The 21,341-nt window shown below is 40.7% G+C and overlaps 1 protein-coding gene across 1 annotated transcript in view; it reads left to right on the plus strand.

Moving 5' to 3' along the window:
• EXT1 (exostosin glycosyltransferase 1) overlaps positions 1-21,341 on the plus strand; it is a 280,689-nt gene that overhangs the window by 240,038 nt on the left and 19,310 nt on the right. The window contains exons 2-5 of the mRNA XM_028090863.2: positions 5,828-5,921; positions 7,495-7,602; positions 12,673-12,792; positions 19,863-19,995. Of these exons, the coding sequence (XP_027946664.1) occupies positions 5,828-5,921; positions 7,495-7,602; positions 12,673-12,792; positions 19,863-19,995 (455 nt within the window). The remainder of the gene's footprint in view (positions 1-5,827; positions 5,922-7,494; positions 7,603-12,672; positions 12,793-19,862; positions 19,996-21,341) is intronic.

Genomic DNA, 21,341 nt, shown 5'->3' on the forward strand with positions numbered 1-21,341 from the left:
CTCAGCCTTGCCAAGCTGATTCGTGTTCTTCACTTAATAATTAGCTCAGTTTCCCTTACTCGTGGAGGCACCCGTGCTTCTCAGTCTCCGCACCAGAGCCAGGTTGTCGTGCTTGTTCTTGTTTCTCTTCGCATAATCCACCTCATGCCTCCGTCCTCCTGCTAAATAACAATCATTGATCATCATATTCCCTCACTGAATAGCGATAACACGTCTGCCTTTTCACTGGACCAGCAGTTCCTTGAGTAGTGTCTGACGCATGGTAGGCATTCAACTAATTAATGTTTGTTGATTGAATAAAAGAAAGCCCAGAGGAGGTGATGAGGAAGCTATTTTATTTCCCTTCTTCCAGTGTACTTTATGGAACTACAGCAATCATAAATTGTTTTTGGTTTCTTTCTTTTTCTCTTAAGGGACGTGATTCAAACCTGGGTGTAAGCAAAGATTAAGTACTTATGAGGATGGGGACTGGAGAGAACAAATAGCATAGATGTTCAATTACTTTACAAATAGGTACTTGAGACAAACTGTAGCAACATCACGGGGAGACTAGAATTGTAAGACTACAGAGATGAGGGGCCGGATCACTTGCTTCGGGCCTACCCTCTTTGATTAGCAGAAAGCAGGCTCTCGTGGACACTGTGCACGCCCCGGAGGAATTGTGGGCCGCGCAGGAGGATCAGTAGGCACCCTGCACCAGCAGCGTCCTTGTCCGTGCAGCTTTTGATAATAAGGCAAAACCCTTTCAATCAGAAGCTGCTGTTCTGTTGTGATTCCCAGCTTCTCTTTGCATTTTATTTTAAAGGGTCTGTTCCACAATTCTCTCTGGCTCTGTCTTTGGGGATCAGTCCTTTCTTTTCTTTCTTTTTTCATTGTTACTTTTTTTTCCTTTTTTAATGTTTTTATTCCTCTCATCCCGATGTCATTTACCACAATAACCTGCAGTTGCGTAGTGCATGGCAGTTTATAGGACGTGGACATGATCTCATTTGACCTTCACGACTTTGATGTACAGAGAACTCCGAACTCCATTTGCATAGGACCCTATAGAAAGTGGTAGATCCAGAACCCAAAGTCCTCAAGCCACGTCTTCTAACAAGTCAGTTCTGTTTTCCAGTATATTCTGTTTCCTTCCTTGAGCCATAATGATAATAGCTACCATTTATGGATTGTTTATGATATGCCTGTGTTTGAGTTAAGTGGTATCGTCTAAGCCTCATAGTAGAAGTATCTCCATTTTGCCAACCAGGAAGCCAAGATTTAGACAAATACCTTTCCCAGAATCACTCAGCTTGGAAATAGCAAAGATGAAATTTGAACCCAGGTTTGGCTGTGTCTAAATCTGCTTATTCACTAAGCTTTGTATTCCTAACCTCTTAACTCAAAATTTTTTTGAGCTCTTAGCGCAAAATTTAGGATGCATCCTAATTACGAGGAGGGGCTTGTTAAAACAGAAGTGTGGACCTTTCCCCCGGAGTTTCTACCTCAGTGGGCCTTGGTGAGGCTGGGAATTCCCATTTCTACGAGGTTACCAGGTGGTGCAAATGATGCTCCTGATGGGGAGAAACATGTTTGGAGAACTCCCACCCCCCCCACACTGCCCCTCCCCCACCAGGTGCACTGAATTACTGCCAGCAAAAATGTGTTTCATATGGAGGGGAAGGACTTCAATTATGCATTATTCCATGGCCCATTTTAAATGGGGTGTATCCCATCCATTATTCTGTACAACTTTAAGGAGAAAATTATTATGGCCATAGAGTGGTTCCTGGTGTCTAGGTTAAATTCAGGTCTTGTCATTTTATTGCATTTTTCTTTGCAGTCATTTATGAGAACTGTTCTAACTTCCGTGTCACCACCTATACATTGGGGAGCTTAATGCCTATCTGAAAAGGGTAACAAAACCATTTATTAATTAAAGCTGAAAGTTCTCTGAGATGAGTTGCCTGCCTTATCTACTTACCTTCTTGCTTAGGATATCATGTGTTAATTATCTCTTATTTTGAAGAAGTTTATGATTTTGATGTGATTTATGTTTCTAAACTTAATCGTGGAGAATGAGTCCCTATAAGAAGGCTGCCCCCCTTCACTTGACCTGTCTTCTCCCTCCCTATCTTTCTCCCCCCGTCTCTAACCACTGATAACCACTAACATGTCATCTCTACAATTGTTATTTCATGAATGCTATATAAATAAATAATGCAGTATATATCCTTTGGAGATAGGCTTTTTCACTTAGCATAATTTCCTTGAGGATGTTGTGTGTATCAATAGTTCATTTCGTTTTATTGCTGAGTATTCGAGGCTATAGATGTGCCATAGTTTGTTGAATCGTTCACCCATTGAAGGGCATTTGGATAGTTTCCCATATGGGGCTATTAAGGATAAAACTGCTGTGAACATTCATGGGCAAGTTTCTGCGTGAAAATAAGTTTTCATTTTCTCTGGGATAAATGCCCGAGAGTGCAATTGTTGGGTCATATGCTAATCCCATTTTTAGTTTTAGTAAAAGAAACTGCCAAACTTTTTTCCAATTTGACCGCACCATTTTACCTTCATACCAGCAATATGTGAGGGTTCCGGTTTCTCTGCAGCCTCCTCAGCAGCTGTTCTCCTGAGGGTGGCCATCCTCGTGGGTGATTCGCATTTCCCTAATGGTTCATAATGTTGAGTATCTTTTTACGTGCTTATTGGCACTTTGTGTATTTTCTTTGGAACAATATCTAGTCCATCCTCGGCGTGTTTTCAAACTGGATTGTCTTTTGATTGTTGAATGTCAGAATTCTTTACATATTCTGGACAAAGTCTCTTATCAGGTCAATGATTTGCAAATATTTTCTTTTTTCTGTGGGTTGTCTTTTCACTTTCTTGATGGCAGCTGGGAGGAGAGGGAGCCCAGTCTTCTTGACTGAACTTGTCTAAGATGGAGCTTCTAGAAGGCGGAGCTGGGAGGGGTTGGTAATGGAGCAGGTCATGGCTCAAATGCCACAGACGCTCACTGTTCTTGCCAAGATCTGGTAGGTTTTCTTGAACAAATGTTTTTCCATTTGTCATTATATTCTTAGGACAATTTCCAGAAACTTTTAATGAATGTTTTTATAATTTTTATCAGTGAAATTGTTGTTTTGCTAAGGAGAGTATCCACAGAGTAAGTGCCTCACTGTGCAAGGCCAGCCTTCTCGAATGTACTTTATGATGCAGACACCCCCAGGAGATTTTACACCCTCCGTTCTCATCTGCCTTTCTGAATTATCAGATGATTCTCTGGTAGGTCTAGCAACTAGAGTAGGATCTTCTCCGCACAACTCTGCGGGACTAGAACAGGGCCTGGAACGTTGTGTTTCTTGAGAGAATGACGAAAAATAATGAATGAGTTTAAGCATCTAGAAGGAGATAGATGTGGGGTGTGTGAGCACATCCAAATGGAGAGGTGGGTCCATAGAAGGGCTGAGTGGAAGGGTACCAAACACATGTGTGGCCCACCTAGAGACACTGACCCCTTGCAGATTCATGGGCTGAGCATGTTTAGAAATCTGAAAATCACTGTTTTAAGTTTTATGTGTACATGTCCTGTATGTGTCTTTATGTGGTTCTAGGGATACACAAACATCAAACATACATGGTACACACATGAGCAGATACCTATGTATACATACAGACACACATACACTTATTTGTGCAGGGGTTATGGAAACCTTTGGAGCAGTGAGATATTCTGAAAGGACATTCTTTCTTACCTAGAAGTAACATAGAGAATAACGGGACATTCAAACAATCTCTCGTCATTTTGCTGATGAGGAAACTGAGTCCCAGAGAGCTCATGTGTTTCATTCATAATGTCACAGCTACCTAGGGGCAAGAATGTTCATCCCAGGCCTCCCGTTACCTGTTGCGTGAATGAACACAAGCTTCAATCGTGTAAGCTTTATCCCCTGCATCAGCAAATCCTGCTTCTCTACCACCACTTAAAAATCAACACCCTAGAGTAACTGTCATTTGAATTTTTGCTATAAGTTTTCTGCTTTCCTTCTACCTCCACTGCTTCCCTAAAGTAAATTCTGCAACTGGCAAATTTGAAACTTGTTACCATCCAGAACATTAATAGGGTTTTACATTTTTAGCAGCCTAATGATGAGGATGTAGGACCTTATGTGCTAGTCCCTCAGGGGTTTCTGTTCTGGGCATTTATTAAACTTTGCTGTAGTCTGAAGTATGTTTGACCTTTTTATATTAAAAACAATTTGAGTTTAAAGTTTATATGTATATTTGTGTATGTGTGTGTGTCTATACATATTCCCCTCTTCATTCATTAGGTAGAGATCCCAACATTTTTAACAGTTGAATTTGAAGATACTTATCAATTATTTCCCTGTGTTTGGTGAGCAAAGAAGTCATTACCATCAAAATTTAATATTTCTTATTTAGCCAAATTTGAGCCCTCTTGAAAATCTTTTCTACTTTCAAGTCTATTTTGCAGTTTAATTAATGCAGCGAGGGTTTTTATTTTACTCTCAATGGAGATAATCTTAATCCATTCACGGTGACCTTTTCTTGTGCAAATTAGTTGTACAAGCTTGTTTAAGCAAATGGTCCTTTGCATGATGTCTCTTCTTAATGACGGGTTTATAATTGAAAATTGGCTTACTCCCATATGCCTAGTTTGTATGAGAATATAAAAATAGATGTGGACCTTAAAAATATAAATGTATATATCAGTATCCCAAAACAAGGAGGGAAGAATCTGATGCCTTGAGGCTATGATTAAATTAGACTATTAGAGTCAGAAAATTCTGGCGACATATGCTACTGTCAAAGCCACACCTGTCTGCCGAACATTGGAACCTCTTGAAAAATGAGAGTGATTTCATCTTAGTTCTCAGAATCCACGCTTTCATAGGACAGGAGCCATTTCTGGCTTCCCAAGTTTGCTTAAACTCATAATGAATCTGAAACTGTGTGTTTAGGAATGTGTTTGTAGGTATCACTTTTAAAGTGATAGCCCTCAACAAAATGAAATGCTCCTTGCTTTTCCTGCACTTCACCAGCAGAAAGAGACAGCTGATGCTCGTGTTATATTTTGCCTTTTTTCAAGTGCAAAAACCGTGTGATACCGCCAAGTGGTATTTGAGTAAAAGCCACGATCCTCTCTTCTGCTCCCCCGCCCCGGTTTTCTGCACCCCGGTTTTCTGCACCCCCCTGCTCTGTTTTTTTTTCTCTTGTTATTCTTATTTCCCCATTTCTTAGGCCAGCTCCTTCCATCTCCCTTGTCTTTCCCCTGTAAGTCATGTCAGCCATTCTTATAACAGGAGTATTTGTCTGGCGTAGCTGAATATTCTTGGTTAAATGTAGAAACTCCAGCGTGAAAGAGAAAGTGAATGTTGTTGTGCCCTTGTAATGGAGGTTTCCTGAGTAGTTTTTAATAGCATGGGATGGGGAACAAGGACAGTCTTAGTTTTGCTGAATGACATGGCATCAAGAACAACACGTTGTGGTCTTTTTTTTTTTTAAGCTTCTGGGAACAAGACATTTCATCAAGACACAAAATCTGATTTTTGGAAGCTAAACCTAGGCAAGCCAAATTGTTCCTGGGACCATTAGACTTGTCTTTTATGTACCCCTAATTGCCTTGTCCCCCATGAAATTTCACATGTGCTCTCCCTCGTGCAACACCCCCACCTCCACAAAGGGGACATGAGAACTGCACACCAGCCAGTGTATTTCCTGAGTTGCTCTGGGTAATTTCATGCAGGTGTGCACCCACAGATGTTCATTCATCCCCCACTCCTAATGGGTCTTCGTTTGCTGATTGCTCCTCCTCTCCTTGTAGGTATGATTATCGGGAAATGCTGCACAATGCCACTTTCTGTCTGGTTCCTCGTGGTCGCAGGCTTGGGTCCTTCAGGTTCCTGGAGGCTCTGCAGGTAAGAGACTCTGAACCCTCCCCAGACTAGGGCTGAGGACTGAAGTCAGACGGGGTGGGTTTCACCTTAGCCCTTCTGCTGGGATCTAAACAGAATGCACAGTTTGCCTTGAACACCTGAAGTCTGTTTTCCCAAGAAAATCTGCAACACTTTGTATAAGGGGTGTGGGGGATGGGGGGAGGAGGGCTTACTCCATGTCTTCAGACATGGGAAGATTAAATGGTTTCACCACCAGGGAGGATACGTTCTTCGGGGACACGTTTGCAAACGGAGGGTAGATCTGACTGCCCAACAGTGGCCTCGGCTGGCAACCTGCAGAGACACTGCCCTGCCTGGAAGCCAGTCTCAAGAGCACTGACTTAAGAAAATGGCTTCTTGGTGGTGCTTCCCAAAAGCAAATTGTCTTTTCTGCCCACCCCACTCTGTCGTCTCTTGGGGCCTCTAAATTCCGAGAGTGATGCCCAGGGGGTCGCGCTCCTCACTTTGGCCCACCTATCCCCAGGCTTTGCAGCTCTGGGGCCTGTGGCGGGGTGGTGGGGTGGGGGGGATCTGCTCATTAGCCTCACTCTGCAGAAAGACCTGCTGAGACACCTGTGCCCATTTCCTGCACCTGGGAGTTGCACTCAACCACGTGATCTTGAGAAAGCATACTCTCAGCAGCGACTCTCTCCTCCACTCCTTGCCTCCTGGCTTCTCTGTTCTTTCCCCCTCTATGTTCTGCACCTTGCCAGAGTCTGCTTTTGTGCGCAGTGCTTCCTAACATACATCCTTCTGCCGTGTCCTCCAACTGAAGAGCTTGCTTCTCCTTAAGGCCGTTTCCAGTGTGTTCTGTGGAGCATAACCCTAACACTAATGTTCTTGTTGTCTCTGTGGGATGTCGCATGAAGCAAGTAGTTCTCCGCTTTGGATTAGGAGTTATTCAGACCCAGAATTGGGTCCTTAACCTGGCGTTTCTTGGCTGACAGATCTCTGTGCAAGCAGGACGTTGGTACGACAGTGGTTTGGATCCGTCCACAGTGAACGGAACAAAGTTCTGGCTCCGATGTTTGCACCGCAGGGGAAAGGGGAACACCCGGTAGTAGTTCAGTCCACAGCATGCTTCATCAGGAGGGCCAACCCCCATTCTACCCTGTGTTGCTCCTCACGGTGGGGTAAGCCACCCCCCAAGCAGACGTGTGGCAGTTACCTTGACAAAACCGTTTATATTCAAGGTTGGTTTTAGGCTAGGATGCTGTTGGTGGACGATCTTTGTTACCTCAATAAAACTTCTCAAACGAGGCCAGTTGTCTCCGTGGCAGTAAAGTCAGCCAAACCATGTACTAGAATAGAAATGGGGTTTTAGCCTTCGAGGGCAAGGCCTGCACACGTTAAAATCTCGGCTCTATCTCTACAGCTTTCCCGCGACTCGGTAACTCATACGAGCTTACTCTTCTTCTGGCCCAAGCAGCCCAGGATCCATGCAGTGATCCGAGTAAGAAACGCCAGTAGTTGGGCTTGTCCTGCTGTCACCTCCCATTGGAAAGGCTCCCCCTGCCGCTGCCCTCACATTCACGAAGCCCCCTTCTTCACCTAGGCTGCCTGTATCCCTGTGATGCTCAGCAACGGATGGGAGTTGCCGTTCTCTGAAGTGATCAGTTGGAACCAAGCCGCCGTCATAGGCGATGAGAGATTGTTATTACAGGTAAGGAAGGGTGTCGGCCTTCAGCACATCAGTGGATTATTGCTGCCCCCGTCCAAACTTTCAAAGAAGATGAATCCAAAAGGTCAGCTCTATAAAAGAAATTTTATCAGGAGAAAATCGCCTGTGTCATGGCGAATATGAAGTCATTTAATATGACATTGTTCACTTTCCCACACAAAACACACCCCGCTGCAGGGAAGATATTTGGCAAAGGAGGAGTGGCAGGTAAAGGATATGAACTTTGATGGTGAGAAGAGGTGTGTGTCCATCCTCTTTCATATCCAGAATTTTTAGAAATTGTACCAGAGAGTTTTTGTACCATCCTGCCACTTCATATTCCTTTCCCCTATTTCTGTAATGGCCTTCAGATTAATTTTCAGAAAGAGGGAGGTCTCGAGGGTTGATTCTTATAATTAGTGTTATCATTGCTCAAATGATCCAGTCTGGGAGCCTGAGCAGTGTTAACTTCAACATGTATATTTAAAAGAGCAGCCTCTAATAAAGAAATGATTTTTTAAATGTATTTTTTGCCACTCGGATCTCTTTATTTTATTGTATTGTATCAAGAACATTTAGGATGGGATTTACCTTCTTATTTTTAAATGCAGGATTATTGTTGACTGTGGGTTCAATGTATTAGACATCTCTGGAGCTTATTCATCTTATTTAAACTTTGTGCCCTCTGATTTAGTAACTCCCCATTTCTTCCCCACCCCCAACCCTGGCAACTCTCATTCTACTCTTTAATTCTGTGAATTTGACAATTTTAGATAGATACCTCATGTATGTGGAATCATGTAGTATTTGTCTTTCTGTGACTGGTTTATGTCCCTTAGCCTAATGTCCTCAGGGTTCATCCATGTTGTCCTATATTGCAGAAGTCAGACTTAATATGATTAAAATGACCATATTACCCGAATTGATCCATAGATTCAATGCACTTCCTATTAAAATCCTAATGGTGTTTTTTACAGAAAATGAAAAATAATTCTCAAATTCATATAGAACCATAAAAGACCCCAAATAGCCAAATCAGTCTTGAGAAAGAACAAAGCTGGAGGCATTATATTTCCTGATTTCAGAGTATATCACAAAGCTGCAGTCATCAAAATGATATTGTACTGCCATAGAGAAAGACAGATCAATAGAACAAAATAGAAAGTCCAGAAATAAATCTACCCATATACGGTCAACTAATCTTCAACAAGGATGCCTAAGAAAAGTTTGAACTTCTCACGAGTTGCCTAGGGAGAGGAATATGATACTCACAGAGAAGTCTAAGGGCAGCAGTTGTCAGTCACTAAAGATTTCTTTTTTCTTTTCTTTTTTTTTCTTTTAGAGAGAGCATGCGCAGGAGGGCGGGGTGGGGCAGGGAGCAGAGGGAGAGGGAGAGAGAGACTCTTAAGCAGGCTCCACACCCAGGGCGGAGCCTGATGCAGGGTTTGAGCTCACAACCCTGAGATCATGAACTGAGCCTAAATCAAGAATCGGACACTTAACCAACTGAGCCATCCAGGCGCCCCCACTAAGGATTTCTGAAGCCCTTTTGTGCAATAATGTTTTAGGTTCCACATAAATTGCCATACCCCTTTCTCTAAAATTATAGAGTATTTTAATGTTTTTCATTGATGGCATTATGTACTTGAACTACCACAAATATTGTAGAATGATTTTTAATGTCCTGGCTTTTTTTCCCTTTTTTCTTTTTTTTTAATACCAAGAAAATTGAGTTCCTTACTCTGTTGTTGATTCTGCTTCTGCTGCCGGCCAGTCTGCTAGCTGGCTGATGAAGTAGCCCAGTTCTTTTCCTAGAGTAACAGTGAGATGTCTGTACCCAAGAGGGCTGGGAATTAGGCAAGCCAGGCTGAACACAGCCCCCAGAACATTCCTTCCCTCTGGTACTCAGGTATGTGATCTCCGTGGCCCCTGGGACCTCCAAAATGAAAGAGGAGTACGTGACCTAGCAAAATCCTGCCCGGCCCGAAGGGTGTGTGTGGAAAACATTGACTCATGAAAGGCCAGACAAAAGTGATATGTGTAGTTCTTTCCCATGTTGCCTTTCTCCTTCCTTTTATGATTTTTTTTTTTTAAAGAATGCATCCTCATCAAAGGAAACTTGGGACATAAAAGGAATAAAAAAACATCAGCCATAATCTCTCCAGTTATACACCAACGCGCACTGTGAGTTTGACGTGGGTAACTTGGGAGTTTGTCTCAGAGAGGAGAGCATTCCAGGAAACTGAATTGTGGTTGTCCACTTCCTACCATTTCACCAAAGCTGGTGTGGATATCACCTTCTGAAGCAGTTGTTTTGGCCTTGCCTCTGAAGATTTTTTCTGTCCTGTCCCCACCCAAACTTGCTGGTGTTTGCCCCTCTTGTATGCAGTCTGTCTTTGCCCAGCTGCCTCCATATTGAACAGCGACTGTGCCGTCATTGATAGTTGTGGTGAAGAGCTGGCGCCGAGCCCAAATGTCTGCTCCAAGAGATGTTGTTGTTATGTTACAACTTTGTTTCCTGTTTTAGAACAGCTCCGATGTTTTTATTTGCATATATTCTTGTCATTATGTCACCAAGAGAGCTGAATGTTGCTTTCCTGTATCTATTTTGGTAGATTCCATTAGTTTTGTTACCATACATGACCTTTTATTAAGACTTCGCTGAGTTCTGCAACGCTGAACAATCCAACCAAATTGGAATTAATTTATCACTCTCGTATACCTGTCTCTCAGGACAAGCAGATTAATAACCAATAGCCAAATGCCATGAAAACCTGGAACTCTTATCTTTTCAGGCAGTTGGAATTCTCTTCCAGAGCACTTTGCAAAGAGCTATCGTTTATATTGTACATACAAATGGGCAGCGTATAGTTCACTTGATGTCCTAACATCAAATTGTGGCTTATATAAAAAGGGGAATATATTAGTAGGCTAATGTGTGATATTCCCTCTGGATGCCTGGGTGGCTCAGTCAGGTGGGCATCCGACTCTTGGTTTCAGCTCAGGTCATGCTCAGCATGGAGTCTGCTTGAGATTCTCTTCTCTCTCTGTGCCTTCCCCCCCATGTGCTCTCTCTCTGTCTCTCTCTTTCTCTTTCTCTCTCTAGAATAAATAAATAAAATCTTAAAAAAAAAACATGGTATTCCCTTTACTCAGTCATAACCATAGCCTACCTAGTTTTCTGGAGACTATGTAGTCACAGTAGCTTTTGGCGTTTTTCTGATGGACTTCTTGTGATCATGACAAAACAATGAAGCCAACTTATATGACTCTTCGAATAGGCCACTGACATTTAGAAGAAGGCATGATTATGAAAATTGAGCAGAGTAACTTTTTTCTAGTCTTTTTTGGCAACCTAGGTAATTTTCTGAGTAAATAAAAATAAATTGTCCTTGACTTATCAAGGATCCATAACATTGATAGTTTCTCTACCTTCTCCAAGGATATTTTACTTCCACTTGACCTTGAGTTCTAATTTCTGGCTAACATTTGCCTGCCAGTGCTTCTCCTTTACCTGTGGCCTCCATGCTTCTTCAGCGTTGGGTATCCAGATACACACTTTGGGCCACAGATCTAGGATCTGCTTTGGCAAGTGAGCTTGTCCTTTTGTTCTTACTGTAAAGCTATTTCATTGCTCCTCTGTGGAATAGTCTTGAGTCAAAAAAATTTGCTACCACCTCCTTACCCTCCATGGAAATTCAGATATAGCTTAGTCACAATGCCATAAGTAACTTTCTTATTAAAGCCGCTAACAGAGCATTCCTGCTCCAGCCCAGGCCCCCATGTCTGTCTGATTAGTTACGCATTAGCGAAGCAAGCATGCAGAAAGAGGTGAGCACAAGAGGGCAGTTGCTAATCACAAGGAATCTCCTCTAAGAGTATAGACTCCATAAATGAAATAGACCTTGAACTATAGGTGAAGATAGGGAGCAAGCCCAGCAAACTCACCAGAAACCCAGGAAGTACATGTCAGAGCTCCAGATCCAAACAAGTTCACGTACAGACATTAAGCAATTGGTCCAACGTTCATTATCAACACCTTTATGTCAATAATAATAGTAGTAGTAATAATTTGCTGTGTTAATTAAGCTTCCCATGTTCTAGGCACTGTGCTAGGCACTTACATGATCTCCGTTACAACCTTCTGATGTTAGTACTGTATCCCCATGTTATAAACGAAGAGATGGAATCTTTGAGAGATCCAATAACTTGCCCAAGAAAGCACAGCTAGTAAATGGTAGAACCAAGAATTCCCACCTTAGTCTAATTTCTGTGTCCCCATGCTTAACCATTAAAGCTATATTGCTGGTAAAAATAATGATATCCCTATGGTGGGTTCAACTGGCCATGTTCAATTCAACTCTTATTTCTTGAATAACTACTATATAAAAGCCATTCTTATAGCCATAAACTGTGTAGCAGGATGGACAGGGCTTAGCTCTCTCCTTTGAAATCACGTAGCCTGGTAGAGAACGGTGATGGCTGGACGTGTATGATGTTTGACACATCGTGGTAGATCGGGGTAAGTGCTCAAGCCAAAAAGAGAGGTCGGGGAGCAGAAGAGTCCTTGGGGTAAGGTCACAGGTGTGTGTACATAGAAGTGACTGTCCGGCTACAGATTAAATGGAGAGGCTCAGAGACATTCCTTTAAAAGCCCCTTTGTAGATCATTTGGAGTCCCTGGCATGGGCATGTCTTGGAAGTGTTTGGGGGATAATGTCTTTCAGCCTTTCCCCAAAGCTGATAGCTCCCTTCTGTGTAGAATGTGGTTGTCCATGTGTTAAGACTGAGGATTTGTGAGACCCTAAGCAACTGATAAGCTGTTACCGAATCTTAGAGGGGACTTTAACTTCCATGCATTAAAGGTCGTTAAAGCTGATCCCCAGTAAGTACTGTTTGTACCTAACGCCTGTTAAGGGCATTTCAACTTAGGGGTTGGTGATTTTTAGCCAATCTGTACACTAACACCTGAATGCTAAGAAGTATAAAAACCTAACCCAGGTGGGTTATTTCGATCAAATGGCATCTCATTGTTTGAGAGTTACAGTTATTTTGTGTTCACCTTGTGTTACAGATCCCTTCTACAATCAGGTCTATTCATCAGGATAAAATCCTAGCACTTAGACAGCAGACACAATTCTTGTGGGAGGCTTATTTTTCTTCAGTTGAGAAGATTGTATTAACTACACTAGAGGTAAGTGAGACCCCTTGGCTCTTGTTCTTGAATAATGGTCCTTTATACACTTCTGTTGACCTTCTCTTCTGTTACTGGTGAGGTATAATTGGTCAAATGGGACAAAACTGAATTTTTTGTACTGGGATATGTCAGTTAACCCTCTTTTACCTGCTCTGCCATGCCCAAGCACATCCCTCCATTCCTCCCATAAGTCCACAGAGGAAAACTGACGTGAGGAGGAATGACCCTCCTTGGCACAGAGATCGGCTTGTCTTCCATCATTTCAGCGATATGTGGTTAATGAGTGTCCTCCCAGCCTTCACACTCAGTAGCATCCTTTGAAGACCTGTTTCTGGAGTCCAGTTAGAAATCAGATAGTGACCGGGTAGGGGAAATCTTCTACAGAACATTCTAGAAATGTGAACAGTTTACTGGGCGCCGGTGGCATTGGTTCTCAAGACATGCAACCCAACCAGCATCAGTGTTGCAAGGATGTGTGAAGAAGAAAACCGGGATTACACTTATCTGGTGCAGAAAGTGTTAAACTTTCTGAAAGGAGAAAATCTTCTAGGCATATGGGTGCCCCTTGTAAGCTGCTTTTTTTTTTTTTTTTTTTTTTTTTTTTAAAGGCAGTAGGGAAAAAGGTGGGGGGAGCATGGAGATGATTAAAACCTTTGGAAGTAGAACAGATAGTGATGGCCTGAGGCTACACCACAATAGCACAAAGAGCTAAGAAAAGAGTTAGAAAACTGCACACTCATGAATTACAGACTCGCTGGAAGGAGAGCAGAGGTCCTCTGATGAGGCACACCATTGAGGTGATTCTGAGGTGTTCACATAATGCCACAGGGGCATCTGTGGCCTCCCTTTGGAGTATTTGCTTTGGAAAAGTGTTTATTGCTCCGAAAGCTAATGTAATTTGCAGCATACACTGGGGAGTCTGAGTAATACCAAGAAAACTGAAAATCACCCTGCTTTGTCCACACTGCTATTCTCCTGCCATCCTGGGTATCAGAGCCTGTGCTGGTCATGCCCTGGGCACAGTGGGGCATTTCCCTACCCCAAGCCGAGCCTGGGCTCCTGCTCTGGTCAGAGTGTCTTCTCAGGAATGGTGCACATTTTTTTTTTTTCCATGCCGGAACTAGGTGAAAGGGGCTCTTTAGGAGCCAGGCTCACCCCATGAAGGGGACAAGGTCAGAGTGGCTTCCAGGGGCTTCCTTCTTGCAAGCAAACCTCTTATTCCTTAAAATTGATTGCATTTGTTCATCTGTTCATAGCAGCAGGTTTGAATATGTAATAGATTTTACTCTTCTATCCTGTTTTCCATCTAAGACCTTTCCTAGGCCCTTCTTAAGGAGAGTTGAATGTCAATTTTTTTTTCTTTGTGGAATGAGTGCTTTTTATGAAGAGTACATGTTCATTTTAGAAAATAATGGAGAATACTTAAAGCATAAAAATGAAATAATCTACCCATACAAAATCACTGTTGACATATATATATACACACACAAACATATATATATTTGTTTTTTCTAGACAAATTTATACACAAGTTGTAATTTTTAAAGAGTCTTTCAGGAGCGTCTAGCTGGCTGGGTCAGCAGAGCCTGTGACTCTTAAGCTCAGGGTTGTGAGTTCAAGCCCCACGTTGGGTGTGGAGCCTGCTTAAAAATAAATAAATCAATAAAAAGGAGTCTTTCTCAACTTAGTTTATGTTTTTTTCTCTTTTTAATAATGTATTGTTAACATTTTCTCATGCTGTTGGATTTTTCTGCAATTATTTTAATGACTATATAATATTCCATTCATGATATCACTTACTTTCTTTCATTATCCTCAATTTGAAGACATTGCCATTTTTTCTGCTTTTTCATTATTAGACACACTGTTGAAGCAGATAGCCTCAGCACTAAATTGTTGTGTGGGTTCAAGATTACTTCCTTAGGATTAATTCCTTGATTTCAAAGTCCTGGTTCAAAGAATATGACAAATGCTAAGATTTCTAATAAATTGTCAATTTTCCTGCAATAGAATGAAATTAATTTATATTCCCTCCAGCTTATATGAGAGGACCTGTTTTTATTATTTCTGGTATTTTTCACTTCCACCAATATTGGACATTATATCTTTCAAAATGATAAATCATTATTTTCTTAATTTATATTTCTTGTGATACTAGTAAGAATGATTTTTTTTCATATTTCTTAGGCAACTCACAAAGAAAGAAATAGAAATGGCCACAGCATTGTCCCACTTATTCTCATAAATTAAGAGCTTATTATATGAAAAATATTAACCCTTTGACTCTTTTGTTGCAAATATTTCCCCCAACTTATGGCATCCCTTTCTCTTTTGTTTATAATGAGGCAATCTTTTCTTCTGTGGCTTTTCCATTTGCTACTGTTCAGAAAGGACCTTTTGACACACAATCTATATACATACACTCCCTTATGTTTTTCTAGTACTTTCGCAGTTAACTTTTTACATTTAGCTCTTTAATCCAATTTACTTTTATACATATGATCTGTATTGAAAAGTCTATTTCTTTTTCTTCTTTGACAGATTGTTGTGTAGTTTGTCCCAACATACGAAGTTGTCTTGCCTCAGTATTGTCGCATGCCACATTTATGCACCTCTGGGTCTGCTTCTGGCCTTTTGATTCTGCCCTGTTAATTGTCCACTCTAAAACACAAAGGCCACATATTTTCATTTTTCCTACCTTTTGCCCTCCTTTGGTGGACCTCCATTTATTTAACTAATCTACCGTTGGCTGTTAATGTTGTTTCTAGCTGTTTGTTTTGTAGAGATCTAGATATAGATGTCTTTATCCGAGCAACGGGTTTCTATGTGTATCTTCGGCTATATCTCTATTTCTCTGGGATGGAGTCCTTAAAGTGGGATTATTACTAAGCCAGAGTCTAGGTTCATGATCTGCTTGCCAAATTACTCTTCAAGAAGGATGCATCAGTCTGGACTCTCATAAGCCCTCTGGGGGGGAGACCTTCTCTAGCGGCCCTTTTGTTAGCCTTAAGGATCATAATTAAAACACACACACACACACACACACGACTGTGCAGATTTGCCAGATGAAAGATGGTATCTCATTAATTACATTTCTTTTGAGTGTGGTTTATTGCATAGAGCTGATCTCTTGCCTATTCAGTTAGCAGTGCTCAGTTATCCTGTAAGAACAGTTGGATGTGTTATATTCATCAGAATAGAATCTCAAGTCAAGCTGTTGTCATCTCTGTGCTAGAAAGGCCTTCTTCCGCTTGGATTTAAGCCATGCAGTTCTTTAGCGACACAATTGTTTTGAAAACACTATGAACCATGTACTTCATTCAAATTTATAGCAACTGTCAAATCTCCATATATCATTCCAAGATTGGATTGTAACACTTTGACCCCTCAACCGAAATGCATGAAAGATACCATCCAGTTTCCCTTTTTAATTCAGAACTCAGATTACCCCAGAATTCAATGTAAATAGAAAAGCAGAGAACATAGCAGAAAATGCCATCCACATACACAAATAAAGCCAACATGTTTATGAGAACGACTTAAGTATAACATATCAAAAATGCCTACTTGGCTTAGAACTTAGATGATATAAGTCAGTCTGTGTTGGAGCTCCTAAGTTATGAAGATAATTCACAGTTACCCTTAGACAACATAGATTTGAGGATCCTTTGCTTTCAGGATGTTCTACACCCAGACTCTAAAACCCTGGACCTTTCTTCCTGCTTGCCATACTCTAGGCCATGGGAAGGGGATGCCTCCGTGTTTGGAGGGTATGAGCCTTAGTGTTGCAGGTGATGCTTAGACACAACTGGAAGCAGGACCTCTTCTTTCCAGCGCCAGTATCAAGTTGTTAATACATTACAGTGCCCTGCACTCTGTCATACTTGGGCCTTGGACTGATAGAAGCTTCCTAATTCTGTATCTTGGAATTAAGGAGCTGTTGAATCAGAGCTAGGCTCTTTGGAGCTCAGTTTTTGTGTGTGTATGCAAATTGGAGAAGTAATGATGGGGACAGTGATAAAATATTACAAAGACAGTGTTCCTTCATAGATCCCATTATTTGTCAGAATATTACACAGCAGTAACCTGGCACTAATGACTGAACCATGGGAGCTCAGTTAGAATCAAGGTGAGTGAAAGAAAAGTACACAAGACTGTAATGATGTGTGAGAAGAACTAATGGTAGTTTGGACAGCACATTTTTAATGGAGTTTTATGAAGTATGCTCCAATTTTTTCTCTTTCTCTATTGCCTAACAATGCACATTTCAAACCATGGTACTGCTGATGCTGTTGTGTAGTGGGATATTAAAAATCAGTGAGATAATGGAAGTAGAATGCTTTGGCTCAAAGTGAGGTGGCATATGGTGGCACTGCGTGTGTGAGGCAGCCTTGCATTGGTCAAAAGACCAAGTCAGGGCCACACGGAATGATAGTAACCTGTGACCAATAGTCCATTATTCATAAAACAGGTGGCACAGAAAAAGAAAAATAAGGAGCCTGTCATTCTTCCCTTTGAATTCATATTAATGAGAAATATTATCCTTATCAGGGGTGTCAATTACACCTGTAATGAAAAGCTTTTGTATTGTGTGTGTATATGTGTCTGTGTGTATGTTGTTGATTTTCTTTATAGCAACTTCTAAGTGTGATGTCTTCTTCCGCAATAAAGAGTAAGCTCTAGTGCTCTGAAAGGATCCTGGGAGCTGTTCAGTGTAGCGATAGGGAATATTGGACATTAGGAGAGGAACAGAACGACTTTTCTGTTTGGTGAAGTGAGATCCATACTCTTTCAGACTTTTGAGAAGGCAAGTTGTTACAAACCCTTTAGAAAATGTTTGTCAGTACGTATGAACAGCCTTAAAAATATTTATGCCCATTGACAAACTTCTAAAGAATCAATTCTAGATGGGGAAAATTTTAATTCATAAATATAGTCATTGCTTTGCATGAAAAAATTTACACTATCATTGGTCATTTAGGATAAGTAACCCATGAACACTATTAATAATATGGAAAGTTATCTATAATATATAATATCTATGATATTATAGCAGTGTAAAAATGGAAAAATCTATGCCTAGAAAATGAATGCAGGAATGAGACTTTTTTTTTTTTTTAAGGCAAAAAAGTCAAGTCTTAAGTGTAAAAACTTAGGTAGCTCTTCCTAACAAATTCTGAGAGGTTATTACAATTTATGTGATATTTTATTGTTCTATTACAAATGAGAAAAGTGAGACATAAAGTGGCAAATTGCTTGGCCCAGGTTAAATGAAATATTTGCTATTGCTTTTGTACCTTTGCTGATATCTTCCTATCAAGATTCATTTGAAGAGAGTATGACATGCTCATTGCTTTCTCGGAAGAATACTATAACTTGTTGTATCCTTGAATTCAAAACAATAACAATGTTGTGATACTGAACCAGAAAGAGTATGACAATGAGAAGCATACTGCCGAAAGATGGTGACCCATTTTGTGGCATCCCTTGGGTACATGTCATTTGTAAATGTGTGGGATTTATGATGCTGTCTACTTTCAATTTATTCTGTGTCTTGATATCCAAGTTCATTTAAGTGACCACATGCTGGAAAGTACATAAATCTGGAAAGCAAAAAAAAGTTGATCTAAACAAAAAGCTGTAAGGGAAAATAGACAGTAGATTTGGAAGATATAAATAATATAAAACTAGGATAAATGGTATATGAAGTGAAATTGCTCGCCATATGAAAACCCTTCACAACCGTAAGAAGTTTCTCATAATTAATGCCTAGACAACAGCTTTTTAACACATCTCTGTTGTCCCAAAGAAAGTAAATGTTAATAATTTAGCTAGGTTCCTAAACTCTCCACCAAATTAGAAACTTCTACCTAGCCATGTAAAATTAGCAGTTTTGATCTGGGGGAAAGAGAAAAATGCAGAAATCATTGAACTAAAATATTTGAGTTCTTCCAAATTACCTCCTTGCTTCCTTTCTTCTCTCTCATTAAGAAATGTAAACATGATAAGGTTTGCAAAATAAATGTAGCTCACTTTATTACTTATCTATCACTATGTGGGATGAGATGATTGTATTAATAACCTTAAATGATAAAGCTCCATTGAAAATGGTCTTTACTTAAAGTCACATTGCATTAAATGGGGGCCTTGAAAATAATGATTTAGGTCTTAAATCTCTTGAGAGACATGGCAGACTTTTTCTTTTTTTTTTTTAAGTACAGAAAAAAATTGCTGCAAACATGAAATCCTGTATCAGGTTAATTATTTGCCAAATCATGTCTTAATGAGTGGATGGTATAATTACAAGGGTTTGAAAGTCGCAGAGAGAAATCTGTAAAGTGAACTAATCACGTTCATCTGACAAATGATTCAGGATGGGAGAATGTTTGACTCTAAATGTAGAATTTAATGATCTGCGAGGTCCCAAAGTCCAAAGAAACTAATGAACTAGCATGGCTATTAGTCTTCATATGCCATGGTGCTTGTCCTATTATGTGGGATGTTTTGAACAATTGTTAACTCACTGCTTTTTGAGATGAAATGTAGAAAAACTTCAGCTAACCAGTACCCCAGAGTCCTACAATTGACTTTGAAAGGAAAACAAAATATGACAGATAAATCTGCCTCCCCAATTAAAGGAACAGATCGGAACTTCAACGGTTTCTAGAATGTTCCATGCCTCCTGTACCCTCCCAACCCGGTCTCCGCATGCACATCTCTGTGGACCGAGGACAGATCTTCCTGGCTCAGCCATCAGGGAAGCTGTTCCACACACTCTGCTTTGAAATGAGAATGTACTTATTATTATAGAAAGACAAGGTAGAATTATGGTAAAACTGAAGTTTAATTAGGAAATTTGATTAGCCATCATTCATCTCTTTCTCTCTCCCACTCTCTTCCACTGCTCCGTCACTCTGTCTGTGTCCCAGACACTTTTATCAGTGGAAAATTTGGGGATAGAGTCACTACTTTGAGGGACATCATTCCTCACATTTGGATTGAACATGCTCCTTATCAAATATCGTCAAGGTCTCATTCTTACCACATACTGTGTTTTTATCTTCTAGATTATTCAGGACAGAATATTCAAGCACATATCACGTAACAGTTTAATATGGAACAAACATCCTGGAGGATTGTTCGTACTACCACAGTATTCATCTTATCTGGGAGACTTTCCTTACTACTATGCTAATTTAGGTAAGTGAGTTCCTTCCAGGTTGCTGCCCCTTGTTTACCCTCCAGATGTTGTCCAGACTCCAAGTCCCTTGATTTCTCCATCCTGTAGCAGGGTCTTCCTACCAGCCTACATTGGACATGGCTTTCTAGAGCCCTATCCTTAAATGGTGTATCAGGATCAAGAATTAGAAATCCAGCAGAGCATTGCAAAATGAAAAAACTCCTTTCTTGTCTAAGCAGCTGGACTTCACATAGAGTAGACTCATTCCTTTTTGAGAAACAGGCTCCCCAAACTACAGATCATTTCGAACATGATGATGGGTTTGCTATAATTTTACATCTCCTCATATATAAGATGGAACCAGGAGAGCTCTCCCTAATTTCTTTTTTCTTTTTTTTTTCTGCAATCTCAACTTCTCTCTCTCCTACCAAAGAAAATTCAAATTAATAAAGGGGAAGGAGAAAGATTTAAGAATGGATGACAAGAGACAACTCTGTTCACACATTTAACGTTTATTGTGCTCGTCTTAATGTACTCCGTTAATGCAATGCTAGGTGGTAGAAACAAAAAGTCAGATGAGATACAATCTCTGCTCTCAAGCAGCTTTTCGTCTAATCATAATGGGGAAAGAGAATGGACAGAGGGAGAAAGCTCTCCAAAAGGCTGTTGTTACTGCCATAGGCCCTCTGTACGTGGAGACTCACTTGTGCTAGCGTTAGTGACATTTTAGACCTTATCCCTCATTCACAGTTCCGAGTTGGAGAAACTCTGGGATAGTAAAGCATTTTTCAAGTCAATGTGGCAAAAAGACTCTAGATTTTCCACCTTGTGCCGATATTCTCCATAACAATCTCACCTCTTTTTTTTTTTTTTTTGAGTCGTGCGTGTTTAATTTGAAACTGCTAAAAAGAAACTTAAAAGAAGTGGTGGCCCGAAATACCAACCAGTGACAAAGAACTCTTTAAGCCAAACCAAACATATTATGGGGACTGTATTAAAATCAGTGAATGGCCCACACAGGGTAATGTATTTAGAATTTGGTAATTTTCAGAATAAGGCCAGAGTCAGTAAAAAATGTCTACATATTTCTTCCTGCAGAGCAGTGAGACCTCCATGTGGAGGGAGCACGTTAGAAGTGTGTACATGATGCTTCCTAAACTAGTACAGGAAAATGTAGACACGGTGACTTGTCCTCACCAGGAGAAAGGAAACCCCTCCACCCTATTTCTTCTTCTTCTTTGGCAGAGTTTTGAGAAAGCAGAGAAGTCAGCTTCTTTCTAACATGCAATTAAAGTACCAATCGGATGATCTAATTTGCTCTACAAAACACTCGCAGAATCCTTGAGTAGACGTTGTCTGATTCCTA

This window comes from Eumetopias jubatus, unplaced genomic scaffold (assembly GCF_037043125.1).
Source record: "Eumetopias jubatus isolate StellerSeaLion01/CBP00866 unplaced genomic scaffold, mEumJub1_p1.0 scaffold_4, whole genome shotgun sequence".
Taxonomy (NCBI): Eukaryota; Metazoa; Chordata; class Mammalia; order Carnivora; family Otariidae; genus Eumetopias; species Eumetopias jubatus.